Below are 15,873 nucleotides of genomic sequence, written 5' to 3' on the forward strand. Positions count from 1 at the left end.
TCGTGAAAGAAAGCTAATGATTTTCTTTTTTAACTTCAGCTACGATAAACAAGCTATAATGCTAACGTGATGACGTGACTGATTCATAAAACTCTGAAGTTTTATTTATTATAGCTCAAGTTAAAAAAAAAAAATCATTTACAAACTTTCACAACTTTTCTGTGTCTGTTGGGATAACTGACCGCGTACCTTCTGTTGTGTATTGGCTTTTGCATTCATGCTGTTCCGTTGCTTTTTCAAATCATCTGACACCTACCAGCCACTGTAATCCTGATCTTATCTATTTATTTATTTATTTATTTATTCATTTATTTATTTATTTATTTATTTATTTATTAATTATATTATATTATATTATATTATATTATATTATATTATATTATATTATATTATATTATATTATATTATATTATATTATATTATATATTCATATTCATTTATATTTGAATATACAGTTTTGAATCTTGCGTACCCCCTGGAGTGCCCTTACATGTATTTAGCCCCATTTAAAAGCCACTGATACATGAGATCAATGATTTAGTGTACTCAAAGCTGTGTTTCCTTTTTGGATGCCTCTTTTGTCTCTTTTACTAATTTATTTTTTATTCTTTTCTTTTATTTATTTCATTAACTTATGCACCTCATGAGTTTGATCTTTAGGTAAAAGTGACATTCAAATGAAACAGAATCAAGTGAAACCAGAGACCTGTATGACTCTCCTAATGAGTCAGTGGACCGGTAATAAAAGTTTTGATCCAAATATAATTTTGACTCTAGAACTTCTAATGCACTACCTGACCTCTAAGAAAAGCAGACTTCACTCTGAAAAACAAAGCACTCTGAGATCCTGCACCACAGCAACAGATGAATTGCAGCCATAAAGTGCTGTTTAGCTGTCAAACACAGTGATCAGTGACCACTGCTGCCCCTGCAGGGACACCTGTCAACTTATTGATTAGCAACAGCAACTTGAATTCCAGTTTGAAGAGGACCGTGCTCCACCCAGCTGCCTGTTAACTGCTGTTCAAACAAACAATAAATCAGCCGTTTGCCTGGTGAAAACCTGGGGTTTTAAGGTGGTAGCATGTTTTATAATTCACTAATAATAACAGGAAGGATGTCGATACAAGCTGAAGCCGTCAAAGGTTGTTCTCATTCATTCCTGAACCAGGAGCCAAATCCTCTGTTTTCTGCTCACTCTCAGAGGACATTCTGCCTCACTGAGGAGAAATCTGCAGCCGGATCATCTTTTGTGCGTCTACTTAAGCTGTGACATATCTCCCTGCTGCTTTCCCTTCCTCATAAATAAAAGAAGGAATAAAACTTGATCCTGGTCTATCTGCTGTCGGGCTTCTCCTCTGCTGTGGGATAGTGTGACGCTCTGGCTGGGCCCTTTGGCATTCCTGTCCAACAGTGGTTATTTCTCCTCTAGACTATTTATTTCACCACTCTCTTATCATTCCAGGGTCTGATTTGATTTGCTTTAGTGTCACCCTCTGTGATTTTCTTCATACACAGGGTTATTGGCTTTGTGGTGGACGTGCATGAGATGATGACAGCGAGTGATGAACTTGTGTTGTTAATTTTTCTAGTTTCTGCAGGGAGAAGTTTCTGTGTCATCTCGAAATGTGTAATCCTGACACTACGTCCTAACACCACCGTCTCTTCTTCAGTCCATTGATCCTCACACTCAGGCCTGGCCACCTTCCTCAGCAGAAACCAGCTGAGCCGTCACTCAATGTGCCCCCTCCCTGCTCCCCTCTGGATGATCTCCTGTCTCACTCTCTCACCTTCTCCCTTCGTCTTATTCCACTGACCATGCATGTTCCAAAAACAGATCTCATTTTCATCCACGGTACAACCCTCCCCTGCACCCCCACTCTCCTGCATTACCTCTTCTCCAAATCCAATCCTTGTCCCCAGTTCCTGTCCAAGTCCACCATCTCACCTCCCCATTGCTCCACCTCGAACCCCACCAGTGCCCCCCCTCCACCCCATAAACGCCATATCCTCCCATGCTGGAATTTGTAGGCGTGTGTCAGTGGGGTCCCCACCAATCCTGACCCTTTTGGTGGTATAAAACCCTGAGAGTGTGAGCGCCTATTCGCTCTTTCTGTCAGTCCAGCACTCCTGAATTGGAGGGTGCCACACTTCATAGGTGAGGGTGGTGGACCAAGGGTAAAAAACTGCAGAGAACAACAAGAAGTCCAAAGAGCGCGGACAGGCACGGTTAGACAGGAAATCCCTTGTCTATCCAGAAAGGATGGAGAACGCACACACAAAGACCCCGGCAGAATGCCTGGCTTACTTCGGGGTGAACGAGAACTCTGGTCTCACCCCAGACCAGTTCAAGAAGAACCTGGACAAGTATGGCTTTAATGGTGAGAAAGCAAGTATGGTGGGATGGGTGGGGGAGGTGGGGGATACTGTCAGAGGAAAGATGCAGAGCGTAATTGTTTGATAACAAGGCCTCAGTGAAATGTCTGATTCAGGAGAATGTGTTCCAGCGAGTAGGAAGAGCAGAAGTTTTCAGATTACTCTCCTGAGTGGAGACACGCTCCGTGCCGGGCTGGGCCGGGCCGGGCTGGGTGGACGGATGCTTTTTCTGAGAGGAGCTGCAACAGCTGGTAGAAATGCAGAGAGACATTGAGAAGCAGAGACTTTGAGGGCTTTGAAGAGCTATTTAAAGACAGCCAAAGAAGATGGCTGGAGAGCGAGAGAGACAGGTGATGGCTCAAGAAGCTTCCTGGGTGATATATGGGGCAGGCGCTACAGAATGGGATAGATAATTTTAGGCTGGGTAAAAAAGGGAGGTCCTTAGATGGCTTACGGCTAAAAACAACCTGTAATATAATCGATAATCAATAACCAGTGGAATGAGCAGGTAGATCACAAATGTCTGCTGTTTGTAACTGAACATAAGGCATTAATCAAACTGTTTCCCAGTGATGTTTCTGCTGCAGCAGATCACTGCGTCAGGTTACCAGGGCCTTGGTTAGGAGCTGAGGAAACCGATGCAGTGGGTGTTTTTAGAGCACAGAAAGGTAGAATCAGACAACACAGACAGGCCACCAGGTCACATTTATAATCTATTTGAAAATAAGTAAGTCCAACTTTTTCATGAGATTGTTTTTTTCAGTGAACTCCATCCTCCTGTTCCAAACTTTCAGAGTAACTAATCAACCTTTCCCTGTTTCTCTCTTTTTGTCCATATTCACATCCTCCTCTACTTTGATCGCAAACTCCAGAGCTGCCTGCTGAGGAAGGTGAGTCAAAAACACTTCAAACAACCCTTCAGACTCCAAACAATAAGGTTATCACAGCCTTAGCCTGATTCAGCCTGAAGCATTGTTCATTCAGACGATTGCTGGATGATCCATACAGCGTTTTAGCTGCTGCTTGTTAATGATGAGAGCTTCAGGCCTGGTGTTTCATACTTTAACTACCAACTGCTGCTGTTTCACCACAGGACACACAAAGTCCACATGCACTGAAGATCATTTGATGATGACCCTTAAATTAATACTGTTTTAACATTTGTCTCACTCAGGTAAGAGCATCTGGGAGCTGATCGCTGAGCAGTTTGAGGACCTGCTTGTCAGGATCCTGCTGCTGGCTGCCTGCATCTCTTTTGTGAGTATATGTGTCGGCTTTAAAAAAACTCCTGTAGGTTGTTGTGAACTTGTTTTTGGTCACTTGTGTTTTAAAGTCAGGCCACAGCAGCTGAAAGTGTGGGAGACTTTGATAGTGGGGACTCCAGCATGATGTTGGTTTAAACAGCTGAGGGAACATACTCTAACAAATCTCTTTAACAGAAATAAACTCATCAGATTAAACTCTGGCAACTACCACAAATTAGTTTTCGCACATTGGCATTCTTGGCAACATAATCTCTGGCCTCTGTTACCGTCTTTATTGCCAACTGTGCTTCACTTTCAATCACACCAACTCTTGCAGTAAACAAGCTGCAGTTCACATAATTTGTGTCACTTTGTCAAGATGACCCCTCATCCCTCTCTGTCGGAGCCCCTCCACTCCTCCATGTATTTTGGAGGATGACAACTTGAGAGGAGGGAGACGGATTGCGAGGGGCTCGTAGGAGGTGTATTAATTCCTTTGCCCAGCTTTCACCCCTTCAGGGCAGCTGTCACGATGGCCTTAGAAGGCGAATATTGAGGAGCCAGTGAGAGACGGGGGGTCAGTGAAGTATAGGGGGGCTGAGGGGTAAGGGTTTATTTTAAGAAAGACCCAAGCTAAGGAGAGAAACTGAATCCTTCGGGAAAGGTCAGGCGTGAAGGAAGGAACGAAGATCCTCCTCAGAGAGAGGCTCAAGTCAGAGGGAGCGAGGAGTTATGGGACACCGAGATCAAATTAATGACGATTATGTAATCATATGTTCTAAAAATAACACTGCAAACAAAAAAGACTGACTAAAGTAAAGTGAAGATAAAGCTTTAGAAGTAGCTTTTAAAGCTAGCTCATAATATGTTCAATGTTGATATGTTAAAATGACTAAATTCATGGCCTCAACCCCCCACAAACACCTGAAATCAAACCCTACCACAGGGTCCAACCTTACATATTAAACACAGGTTCATAATCTGAGACATCTTTCTGATTCAGACCCAATGTGAGCACTTGGCTTGATCTTAAAAGTCCATAAAATACACCTGTACACACACCTGAATGCTGTTTTAAAGTCTGATTTTTGTGTCTCTCTGATCTAAGGTGCTGGCCTGGTTTGAGGAAGGTGAGGAGACCGTCACCGCCTTCGTTGAGCCCTTCGTCATTCTTCTTATCCTTATCGCTAACGCCGTTGTTGGAGTGTGGCAGGTCAGTGAAAGACTCAGCCTGTTGAGCAATAAGGCCAGAAAAGTCCCAGGATCCACTTACAGCCATGTTTTCTTCACAGACACAGTTGCCTAATTGTAACATAATCCCTGTGAATAAAAATAGTCAGAGCATGTCATGGTGGGATTCTGTTGCAATATTGGTTTAACTGTTTTCTTCAAGATAAACAAATTCTGGACGGCTTTAGCCGTGGTTCTCAGACACTATATGGAGCGTGCCCAGTTTTCTGTTTGGGCTGCAGTATCTGTTTTGATCACTCACATTATGCAAGTCATGGCATGAAGTAAGCAGTGCTGCTGTCAGCATCAGTCACCAGGGGAACACATACCCACCAAGTGCCCAGATCAGCTGCTTGTTTGTGTCTCCTCATTAAAAAAAAAGTTACTCTGGCCGTCTGCTGTTACAGAGTCACATGTTTTCACTCGAACCAGAAACTCGGATCATGTGGTTTGTTCCCTGAGTTAGATACTGGGTATAAACACACAGAATAATTTGTATTGATTAAAAAACAAAAAGACAGTAAACAGCATTTGGTGACCTGAGAAAGAGCAGGAAGCCTATAACCACCAGTTGAGGCAGTTTTAAATTCTCACTTTTGATGAAGCCAGTTAGAAACATTGGCCCTGACTTTTCCAACCTGAACCTTGTTCTGATGACTGTTTTTGTCTGAACTTGTACCACAGGAGCGTAACGCTGAAGATGCCATCGAGGCTCTCAAGGAGTACGAGCCTGAGATGGGCAAGGTTTACCGTTCTGACAGAAAGAGTGTGCAGAGGATCAAGGCCAGAGAAATCGTCCCAGGAGACATTGTTGAAGTGTCCGGTAAGAAATGTCAAGACTGTTGATGAATGTCTCTATACTCCACTGTGCCATCAAGCTTTAGCTTTAAACAACACTTCATCACTATAGCAACCCACTGTGAGCTCTGTAGAGAAAAAGACAGACGTGAATCCAGCATGTGTGTACATATGTGAGGTATAGACAGAGCCGTGTGTCTTTTTAAGGCAACTTGAGTGTGGCAGGATGGAGCAGCACTGCTGTGAAAACATGCTGACTGAAGGAAAGCAGAATCAGGAGTATAAATACCCTCAGCAGCACCTGCTGCACCTCTTCTTCCCTCCCTGCCATTCTCCGCTTCTGTTGGTTTGTCAGTGCACACCTGTTGTCACACAAACCCCCTGCCCCTCCCCCAGCCATGTGCAGTGTGGTCTCATTGGACCATGCATGTGTCACTTCAGAACTTTACTGATCAATTAATTTTACATGTTCTGAGCTTTGGGACATTTAAAAAAAAAAAAAAATTTAGTCATTTTTCTTTTTCCACAACTTACACCTGGTGTTATGGAAGTGGAAGTTCACTGAACACCTAAAGTTTCAGTGATCCATGATTTCACAGTCACCACAGCTGCTTTATTACATGTTTATGCATTATACAAGTATTTAGACAAAGAAGGGTTTGATCTAATTATCAATAACATTTGGTTTCCACAGTTGGTGACAAAGTCCCCGCTGACATCAGGATTGTTTCCATCAAGTCCACCACCCTGCGTGTTGACCAGTCCATCCTTACTGGTAGGATTTTAGAAAACCTTCATTCTTCTGAAACCTGTTGTGTTTTAGTCGAAGTCGTTGTGAAAATTTTCTTCATTTTCTCTGTTTCCTCTCTCAGGTGAGTCCGTCAGTGTGATCAAGCACACTGAGTCCGTTCCCGACCCCAGAGCCGTCAACCAGGACAAGAAGAACATGCTTTTCTCTGTAAGCACCTTAATGTGGATTTTATTCTTCATCCTTTCTTCACCGCCCCATGTTACCTGTGATATGAACCTCTCCTGCCTCTTTTCTCTGCAGGGCACTAACATCGCTGCTGGCAAGGCTATTGGTGTTGCCATTGCAACTGGAGTCTCCACTGAGATTGGCAAGATCCGTGATCAGATGGCCGCCACCGAGCAGGAGAAGACTCCTCTGCAGGCCAAGCTGGATGAGTTTGGTGAGCAGCTGTCCAAGGTTATCTCCCTGATCTGTATCGCTGTCTGGGCCATCAACATTGGCCACTTCAACGACCCCGTCCACGGTGGCTCATGGATCCGTGGTGCCGTCTACTACTTCAAGATCGCTGTCGCTCTGGCTGTTGCTGCCATCCCTGAAGGTGAGGAAAGACCAGGCAGTCAGAGTGTGTGTCTGCACTGCTTGTTTGTCATGCTCACAGTCCTCACCTTCGTGTCTTAGGTCTGCCCGCTGTCATCACCACCTGCCTGGCTCTGGGTACCCGCCGTATGGCCAAGAAGAACGCCATTGTCAGAAGCCTGCCCTCTGTGGAGACCCTGGGCTGCACCTCTGTCATCTGCTCTGACAAGACTGGTACCCTCACCACCAACCAGATGTGTGTGACCAAGGTGGGAACCAAACACTTCACCTTCAGAGGAGTCTGTCTACACATCTAGCCTTCACTGAACTTTGTTCAAGCTCTTTTGATTCCTCTTCCACAGATGTTCATTGTCAAGGGTGTTGAAGGCGACCACGTTGACCTTGATGCCTTTGACATCTCTGGCTCCAAGTACACCCCTGAGGGCGAGGTGTAAGTTGCTCTAACATTATTCCAGTGCAATGTCAGACCTGACAAAATGCTCAAGAACAATCCTTAAAAATGTAATCCTCTCTTTGTCCTTCAGTTCCCAGGGAGGTGCCAAGGTGAACTGCAGTGGATACGATGGCCTTGTTGAGCTGGCTACCATCTGCGCCCTGTGCAACGACTCCTCTCTCGACTACAACGAGGTAATGTCACAAAGTTGCTCGCATTATTTCCTTTATGAAAACCTTGTTACTTTGCACAGATTAGACATTTGTCTCTTTCACCCTCTGTTTCTTCAGTCCAAGAAGATCTATGAGAAGGTCGGTGAGGCCACTGAGACTGCTCTGTCCTGCCTGGTTGAGAAGATGAACGTGTTCAACACCAACGTGAAGAACCTGTCCAGAATTGAGAGAGCCAACGCCTGCTGCTCTGTGAGTGTCCCTCTCCCGTTTGCTCCACATGAGGATGAAACAGATTAGTGTTAGCTCTTTCATACAGATGAAAATGTTGGAGTGAGACATCACGTCATGAAGGAACCTCTTTGGTTTAACAGGTGGTCAAACAGCTCATGAAGAAGAACTTCACCCTGGAGTTCTCCCGTGACAGGAAGTCCATGTCTGTGTACTGCACACCTGGAAAGGGTGATGGTGGTGCCAAGATGTTTGTGAAGGTACGTTCTTCAAGTGACAGAGGGTAAAATGGGCCAAATTTGAATGTGCACGCCATAGTTCATCTAGTTTTTCTCTGTAGGGTGCCCCTGAGGGTGTGATTGACAGGTGCGCATACGTGCGTGTTGGCACCACCCGCGTGCCCCTGACCAATGCCATCAAAGAGAAGATCATGACCGTCATCAAGGAATGGGGTACTGGCCGTGACACCCTGCGTTGCCTGGCTCTTGCCACCCGTGACACCCCACTGAAGGTTGAGGAGATGAACCTTGAGGATTCCACAAAGTTCGCTGACTACGAGGTGAGAACCCAAGACCGTGTCTGGTTTGATCTTGAGATGTTGGCTAGCGTTGTGACTTCATGGGCAAAGCTTGAATGAACTTGGTTTACTCCTCCTTCCTCTCCAGATGGACCTGACCTTTGTTGGCTGCGTTGGTATGCTGGATCCCCCTCGCAAGGAGGTCACTGGCTCCATCGAACTGTGCAGAGCCGCTGGAATCCGTGTCATCATGATCACTGGTTAGTTTGATCAAAAGGATCCTTTTTCATGACACTACCGTCCTGTTCTTCAAACTACTTGTACTTGAAGATTTTAGAGAATTGCAGTGTACGCTCTAGATCCTCTTTGTTTCGCATTTATATCTAAAGAAGCATCGACCAGTAGTGACAGGACCTAACAACCCCCAACCGAACCTCCTCTCCTCCTTGTTTCAGGCGACAACAAGGGAACTGCCATCGCTATCTGCCGTCGTATTGGCATCTTCTCTGAGGAGGAGGATGTTTCCGGAAAGGCCTACACTGGACGTGAGTTTGACGATCTGCCCCTCCACGAACAGTCTGAGGCTGTGCGCAGGGCTTGCTGCTTCGCCCGTGTTGAGCCATCTCACAAATCCAAGATTGTGGAGTACCTGCAGGGTTACGATGACATTACTGCTATGGTAAGAGCGTGTTTATTTTGTTTCTTCATGTGTGTGTGTGTGTGTGTGTGTGTGTGTGTGTGTGGGTAGCTTCAGACCAGTTTAACTCACACTTGCTGTCCCCCTGCTCCAGACTGGTGATGGTGTGAACGATGCCCCTGCCCTGAAGAAGGCCGAGATCGGCATCGCCATGGGCTCTGGCACTGCCGTTGCCAAGTCTGCCTCTGAGATGGTCCTGGCTGACGACAACTTCTCTTCCATTGTGGCTGCTGTTGAGGAGGGCAGAGCTATCTACAACAACATGAAGCAGTTCATCCGCTACCTCATCTCCTCCAACGTTGGTGAGGTCGTCTGGTGAGTGGGCCCATTGCCTGAATGCCAAGTTTCAGCCATTGTTCCCTCCACCATCTGACCACGGCCCCCTCCTATTCTTTTCCTCCCTTTCAGTATCTTCCTGACTGCTGCTCTGGGTCTGCCTGAGGCTCTGATCCCCGTCCAGCTGTTGTGGGTCAACCTGGTGACTGACGGTCTGCCCGCCACCGCTCTGGGCTTCAACCCCCCTGATTTGGACATCATGGGCAAGCCCCCACGTTCCCCCAAGGAGCCCCTGATCTCTGGCTGGCTGTTCTTCAGATACATGGCTATTGGCGGTAAGCAGAATGTTGGATATTGCGCTTCTGATTTATACTGAATGCAGAAAAACACTTGACCAAACTAATTGGCTGTTTGATCTGACAGGATACGTCGGTGCCGCCACCGTCGGTGGTGCTGCCTGGTGGTTCCTCTACGACCCAACCGGCCCCGGCGTCACCTACTACCAGCTGGTGTGTTACCTTCCTCTGTATGCTGTCCATTAGAAACACTCACTTCATGAAGCGTAACACTCCTTTCTCTCCGTACAGTCCCACTTCATGCAGTGCTGTGATGAGAACGAGGACTTCAACGGCATCGACTGCGAGATCTTTGAGGCTGCTCCTCCCATGACCATGGCTCTGTCCGTGCTGGTCACCATTGAGATGTGCAATGCTCTCAACAGGTGAGCATGTGTGGTGAACTTAAAAAGAGGATATTCCAGATTACTTCATTCTGTTTTATATCCACAAGGAGCACCACCACTAAGACTATGACTTATTTTTCCCAGCTTGTCTGAGAACCAGTCTCTGCTGCGTATGCCCCCATGGAGCAACTTCTGGCTGCTTGCTGCCATGACCCTCTCCATGTCTCTGCACTTCATGATCATCTATGTTGACCCTCTGCCCGTAAGTGCTCCAGAAACATCTTTTAGTCAGAGTATCTTTGCAGTTTACATAAGCCATATCCACCAGACAAGTCCAGATATAGCAACGTATTCGAAGATCAACCAAAGAACTAACTGAGGAAAGTCTTCTTTAAAATGAAGTTGAGGTAGTTCTCTTTCTGCCATGGCGACTCTGACTCTTTCTCTTTTGTCCAACAGATGATCTTCAAGTTGACCCATCTGTCCACAGAGCAGTGGATGATGGTCTTGAAGCTTTCCTTCCCTGTCATCCTCATTGATGAGGTGCTGAAGTTTGTTGCTCGCAACTACGTCGAGAGTAAGTATCCTGAATGTTTTTCAACTCTTCTCTAAATCATTAAATATTTAAATTTACCCTTTATCCAAAAGTAACCTTCAACCTATCCCCTCATCTCTCTTAATCATTATTTATATTTTAACAAAGTCTCCTTCATCCTGTACTGTCACATGAATGTAACACATCATAACCGTATCTATTGACAATTCCATCATAAGTTTATTGTATGTTTTCACCTCTTTCTCCTTCTCTCCACTCATCTTTAACTCTCTGAACCTTTTTGTTGATTTTCAGAATAAACTCTGTTCTTCCATCACCGTTAGTCTGTAACTAAAACAAGGTACTCCGCAGCTCACCGCTCCATCATCTCTGTCTCTGTCGGTCTGCACGCTGTGTCTGTGTTGTGCTCCTTTATGTATTTTTTCTTCTCTTGTGGAATTTGTTTTTGGTCAAGTCTTTCTTTTATATATTCGCTGTCTTGTTGAAACCAGACTCTGGGTTCTCCCAACTTTCACATTTCAAATCATTAAAAAAAATCGAGCAGGTGTCTCAAAATTCCAGATATTAAAGTGGTTTAGTTGAAGTTGAAGGTGATCCCAGAGTGCTGCTCACTGTTCATTGTCCTTTCTGATGAGGAACCCTGGAAATGGGTGCGTCAGCTCTGAGGTGCTGCTGTCACTGTTTGTTGGGAAGTTTCCTCTGTGGACATCTTCATGTTGTCTGTGTTTCTGTTTGTTATTCATAGGCAACTACTGAACAGGCTGTTTTAAAACTCTGAAGTGTAGTTTAAAGCAGATGGAAGGTGATTCCAAGTATTTCTGTATGCTGCAGATTGACAGTTCATGAAAGTTAAAAACATAACTTCATAAATGCAAAACATGTTAACATCAGCTCATTTATTTCATTAATTTTGTTTTTTTAGTCTATGTCCATATTTATTTATTTATGTATTTATTTATTTTGAATGTATTTATTATTTTATTTATCAATTTTCAGACATTTTTATCATGAGTCAGGGCTGATAATATGACATTTGCATTCTTTTTAGAATTATCTTTACCTGTCATGGCCTGATGTCTCAGTTTGACTTAAGTATTATATTCAGTAGGGAAGAAAAAATTGGTTCACCCTCGTACAATGATTTTTTGTTTTAAACTTAAATTTGGTTTCTTTGGTTAAAAAAAAAGTTTTTTTTTGATTGTTGTTGATTTTTGTTTTAGAATTAAATTTGAATCCAATTTATGTTTTCCCCTGACTTATAAGATGTGCATTTTGGGGGAAAATATGGCTCCTGATATAGTCTGTAGACATCTTTAACATTTAACTTTTTCATATGGTCCAGTGTTAATGAAGTGAACTGAAAACCACAAAAAAACTTAATCAATCAATAAATTTATTGAATTTAATAATAATAATAATAATAATAATAATAATAATAATAATAATAATAATAATAAAGAATCACAATTTAAATTGGATCAGCACCTTAAAAATTGTATATGGAAAAAAAAAAAACATTTCAGGGGAGAGAAACATGTTTCCAGCCTCTAATATTTAGTGGAGCACCCTCGGCCACTCTTGTCAATCAGAAGTGCACCCACCTAGAGACTCATCCCATATCCCAACGTGTAGAATGTTCCAGAAAAAGTCTGTCCCTGTTACATGTTTTCCTCATGCAAGCACATCAGTAGCATTGCTTTCCACCTCCAGCTGGCTTTGGCCTTTAGATAGTAGCAAAATCCTGCAATACTCCTGCTGCTTTTGTAGTTTTAGAAACAAATCTTGAATGATATTTTTATTGTTAAATCATGTTAAAGGTTTTTCTGTAGTAAACATTTTGTCTGGATATCAAGTTTAATTATTTGTTGTCTTGTGTGGCTGTGAATCTTTTCCTTGTCTAATTTCACTCCTTTCCCTCCCCCAGGTACAGAACATAAATAGAGATGTAGAGGAGAAGGATCTTAAGGGTTGGAAGAGAAAGAGGTGGAGAAGAGAAAGAAGATGATCAAAACCAAAGAGGGGAGCCGTAGTGCACCAACCAATAGAAGAGAGAGGAGAAAACACAGGAAAATGTACAAAAAAACTAAAAAACCTTGTGAAAAACCAACATAAACATAGCCTCTATATAAGAAAGGGGATGAATTCAATCAAAGGGAAGTATCCCTACCATTAAAGTATCAGAATATTTAAGATTTTATGCTAAGGAAGAATGTATTAAAAGTGATTTTTTGTTAAACTTGGATACTCTCAGCTGTTGTGTTTTTGTGTCCTCTGTCCATTTTCATATGATTGACTTTCCAGCTCTTTCCTTCCTAGTCTTTGTTGCTCGTGTCTCGTGCAGCCTCCCTGCTTTAGCTGGGCTCTGTACAGTGTGGTGTAGGGTTGCAGAATGACTTCATTTGGGCAGTTTAAAAAAACTCTTCGTGCCTCCAGCTGCTGGCGGGCTCTACAGGCTTCATGCGCTCAGTGGACTCTGTTGGAGGTCTCATGACGTAAAATGGGCATGTCTCAGTCACAACACTTTTGGTCTTATATATTGTTTACGTGATAAGCTGCAATAAAGTGATGATTACAAACCAATGGACTCGTGTTTTGTAGCACACTTTAATTGATCAAACTTTGAGCAAACATGTAGATGATGGTCCAATGCATCACATCAAAGTGCAGTATTTTCAGTCTTTGCATCAACAAATCCTCTATCTTTAATCATTATCACATTTCATTTGTTTTTTATTTGGTGGCTCTGAGCCGGTTACATATTCTCTTCACTGCTAAACATCAGTTCTTTAGTCTGTATAGTTTGCAGGACGGTGTCAAGCACAAAAAACCCCTAAAGTCTTCTAGAGCTGGGTCCTGAACGGTATGTTGGCTCCTTTCATCTGCTTCTCGTAGTCTTCATCAAACATCTTTGATTGGTCGGCTGTGAAATGATTCATCCAATCCCCAACTTCACCTTTAATACAGAGACCAACAGAGAAAGGTTACACACACGCGTACACATGAAACTCTGTTTACTTCAGAGCATTAGAAACACCAGACAGGATGAATCAATAAACATCTCGGCTGGTCGGCCACAGAATTTGCATGGAAGAGACAAAAACTCCCCCTCTCCTTCGTGATGTGATAAGTGCAACAACATGCTTGAAGGTGTTGCCTTTTGTTCTAAACATGTCAGGTTGGCAAAAGAGTGAGTAACCAAGGCTGCATCGAGGCTGGAATGTACTTTGAGGACTCAAGAAGCATGTGTTTACTGGCACTAGGGATGGGTACTGAATTAGGTACTTTTATAGGTACCGACCAAATTCTGTCAAAAGTACCGGGTATTGATTCATGTAAAACCAAAATGTACCATGTTTAGGTACCTAAATGCATCCTTGTGACTGTGAGGGAGTGGAAGAGTAGGTGATTTTCCATGCTGGACATGAACACAGTATTGCAAGGTTATATATTGAAGAATAAATATGTTAAATTGAAATTTTTTTATATTTCATTATTAAACAAATTGTTATTTTTTACCACATGAACACAAAAAAGTACCAAAACTTGGTACCGTTAAGTACCGGTACCAATTTCCAGGTACCGGGCATCGGTACCGTATCGTTTTAAATGTGAAAGGTACCCATCCCTAACTGGCACTGGTGGTGTCATTATCAGATTCTGTAGCAGCTAAAGTAGTAAAAAGAAAGTTCCTGTTAGCTTCTTGTTTCCCATACATCCTTAGTCTCGTTTAGTAACAACTGCATCTCTCTGTCTCCTGGGTGACTTGGACTGTGGCTTGATGGGTAATAAAAAGTGAAAGATGAAGAGCATGTGAGTGATCTGCACGTGCAGATGTACACACCTTTAATCCATGAAGCCTGAGACCCAGCAGTGTTTGGTGGTTTCAGGGTATTACAGTTCTGCCCCTCTGAAGAAGCCCATGAAAAAAAAGCTCAACATAGCACCTGAACACAACACCAAACCACAACAAAGAAAATGGTTACACCCTGTGTATTGCGAAGGGGTCCGATTCAAAGATAATCCATCTGACAAAAAAAATTGACAAATTAAGATCAGATGAGCAACAGTGGTAAAAAAAAAAAAAATACAAATCTCTCATCAGTGTTCATGTAGATTGTACTCCAATACAACACCATGTAGTTGTTTTTAGGTTGGCAGCATGTTTAGAATAAGCTCCCGAACAACAGTGTGTTAGACCTAATAATGCACATAAATGTTCTCAGTGACAGCACTGAGACGCAAATTACAGGATTATTAATTGGGCGTTCACTACCCAGGTCTGCACGTGTTCAGTGGTTAGTGCTGCTGCTTCACAACAAAAATTTTCCTGGCTGAAATGAAGCTTAGCGGAAGTTCAATCAGAAAGACTATCTTCCTGGCATGCCCTTTTCTGTCTCTGTCTTTAACCGCTTCCTCATAACTCCACCTCTCATCTCTTTTTCTCCCAATCACAGTCAGCCACCTATTCTCTCTCAGCCAATCCGTCGTAGCTGTCATATTTAAATATGCTCTCTCTCTCTGCAGCCGGTCAGCTGTCATTCAGCGGAAAGGTCCTCAAACCCACCTCCACCCCTTCACCACCCCATCAGGCCTCGGTCATCCCTCAAGTCTCAACTCAGCATCACACTTCTTCACCACCACCAGCGTCTAGGCTCCGGGGGAAGTTTACGGGAGCATCAATCATTCCTCCTGCTCCTGAGACGATCACTTCCTGCGGGGTCGAAGCGCCAAAGACTTTTTCACTCATCAATTCTTTATCTGTTTCATTAAATTTGGTCACTCATACTATCTGTCTTCTCTTCCTTATTAGTCTTTCCTGACTGAAATTCATTGCCCAACGTCAGAGGTGCAAAAAAAAAAAAAAAAAAAAAAAAAAAAAAACATAAAATGTTTAAAAACATTTTTATTAATAAGGAGATAATATTACGATGTACTGTATTTATCAATTAATAAATCAACCTTTTATTATAAGCACTTTTCATACATAAAATATGGCACAACATGCTTACCATGCAAGTAAACAAGCAAGCATTTAGTTAAAGGTATAGAGTTGAACAAAACTTAAAAGCAAAAACTAATTTATGTTTTCCATTAGTTTGTGTATGTATGTGTCCGTTTATACACATATACATACATAAGTGTGTGTGTGTGTGTGTGTGTGTGTGTGTGTGTGTGTGTGTGTGTGTGTGTGTGTGTGTGTGTGTGTGTGTGTGTGTGTATGCTGAGTACGCCTGCGCATACCAGGAACAACAGCAGCCTCAGCCTTCTGCCAAGTAATGTGTGAGCCTCCTGCCGTGCTCGGTTTGTTATCCAGA

The 15,873-nt window shown here is 43.2% G+C and overlaps 1 protein-coding gene across 1 annotated transcript; it reads left to right on the plus strand.

Annotated features, from left to right (window-relative positions):
* Nucleotides 1–2,124: 2,124 nt before the first annotated feature.
* On the plus strand, nt 2,125–13,118 carry atp2a1l (ATPase sarcoplasmic/endoplasmic reticulum Ca2+ transporting 1, like). Its single transcript, XM_074663739.1, has 24 exons — nt 2,125–2,381; nt 3,249–3,266; nt 3,551–3,633; nt 4,729–4,833; nt 5,535–5,673; nt 6,343–6,423; nt 6,521–6,606; nt 6,700–6,997; nt 7,078–7,244; nt 7,338–7,426; nt 7,521–7,623; nt 7,720–7,851; nt 7,974–8,090; nt 8,171–8,389; nt 8,496–8,607; nt 8,803–9,026; nt 9,139–9,359; nt 9,453–9,655; nt 9,744–9,829; nt 9,908–10,041; nt 10,147–10,264; nt 10,462–10,579; nt 10,853–10,898; nt 12,483–13,118. The coding sequence occupies exons 1-23, from the start codon at nt 2,264–2,266 to the stop codon at nt 10,855–10,857; spliced, it is 2,976 nt and encodes a 991-aa protein (XP_074519840.1). The 5' UTR covers nt 2,125–2,263; the 3' UTR covers nt 10,858–10,898; nt 12,483–13,118.
* Nucleotides 13,119–15,873: the final 2,755 nt, after the last annotated feature.

The sequence above is a fragment of the Halichoeres trimaculatus genome, unplaced genomic scaffold (genome assembly GCF_033239565.1).
Source record: "Halichoeres trimaculatus isolate MK-OKI-2021-1 unplaced genomic scaffold, fHalTri1.1 fHalTri1_scaffold_23, whole genome shotgun sequence".
Classification (NCBI taxonomy): Eukaryota; Metazoa; Chordata; class Actinopteri; order Labriformes; family Labridae; genus Halichoeres; species Halichoeres trimaculatus.

What these genes read in the sequence shown, in the direction of transcription:
- atp2a1l (XM_074663739.1), top strand. Translation starts at nt 2,264, where the DNA reads ATGGAGAACGCACACACAAAGACCCCGGCAGAATGCCTGGCTTACTTC. An exon ending in TGACCAGTCCATCCTTACTG is followed by an intron (nt 6,424 to 6,520) that starts GTAGGATTTTAG and finishes TTCCTCTCTCAG; the next exon opens with GTGAGTCCGTCAGTGTGATC. An exon ending in CAGATACATGGCTATTGGCG is followed by an intron (nt 9,656 to 9,743) that starts GTAAGCAGAATG and finishes TTGATCTGACAG; the next exon opens with GATACGTCGGTGCCGCCACC.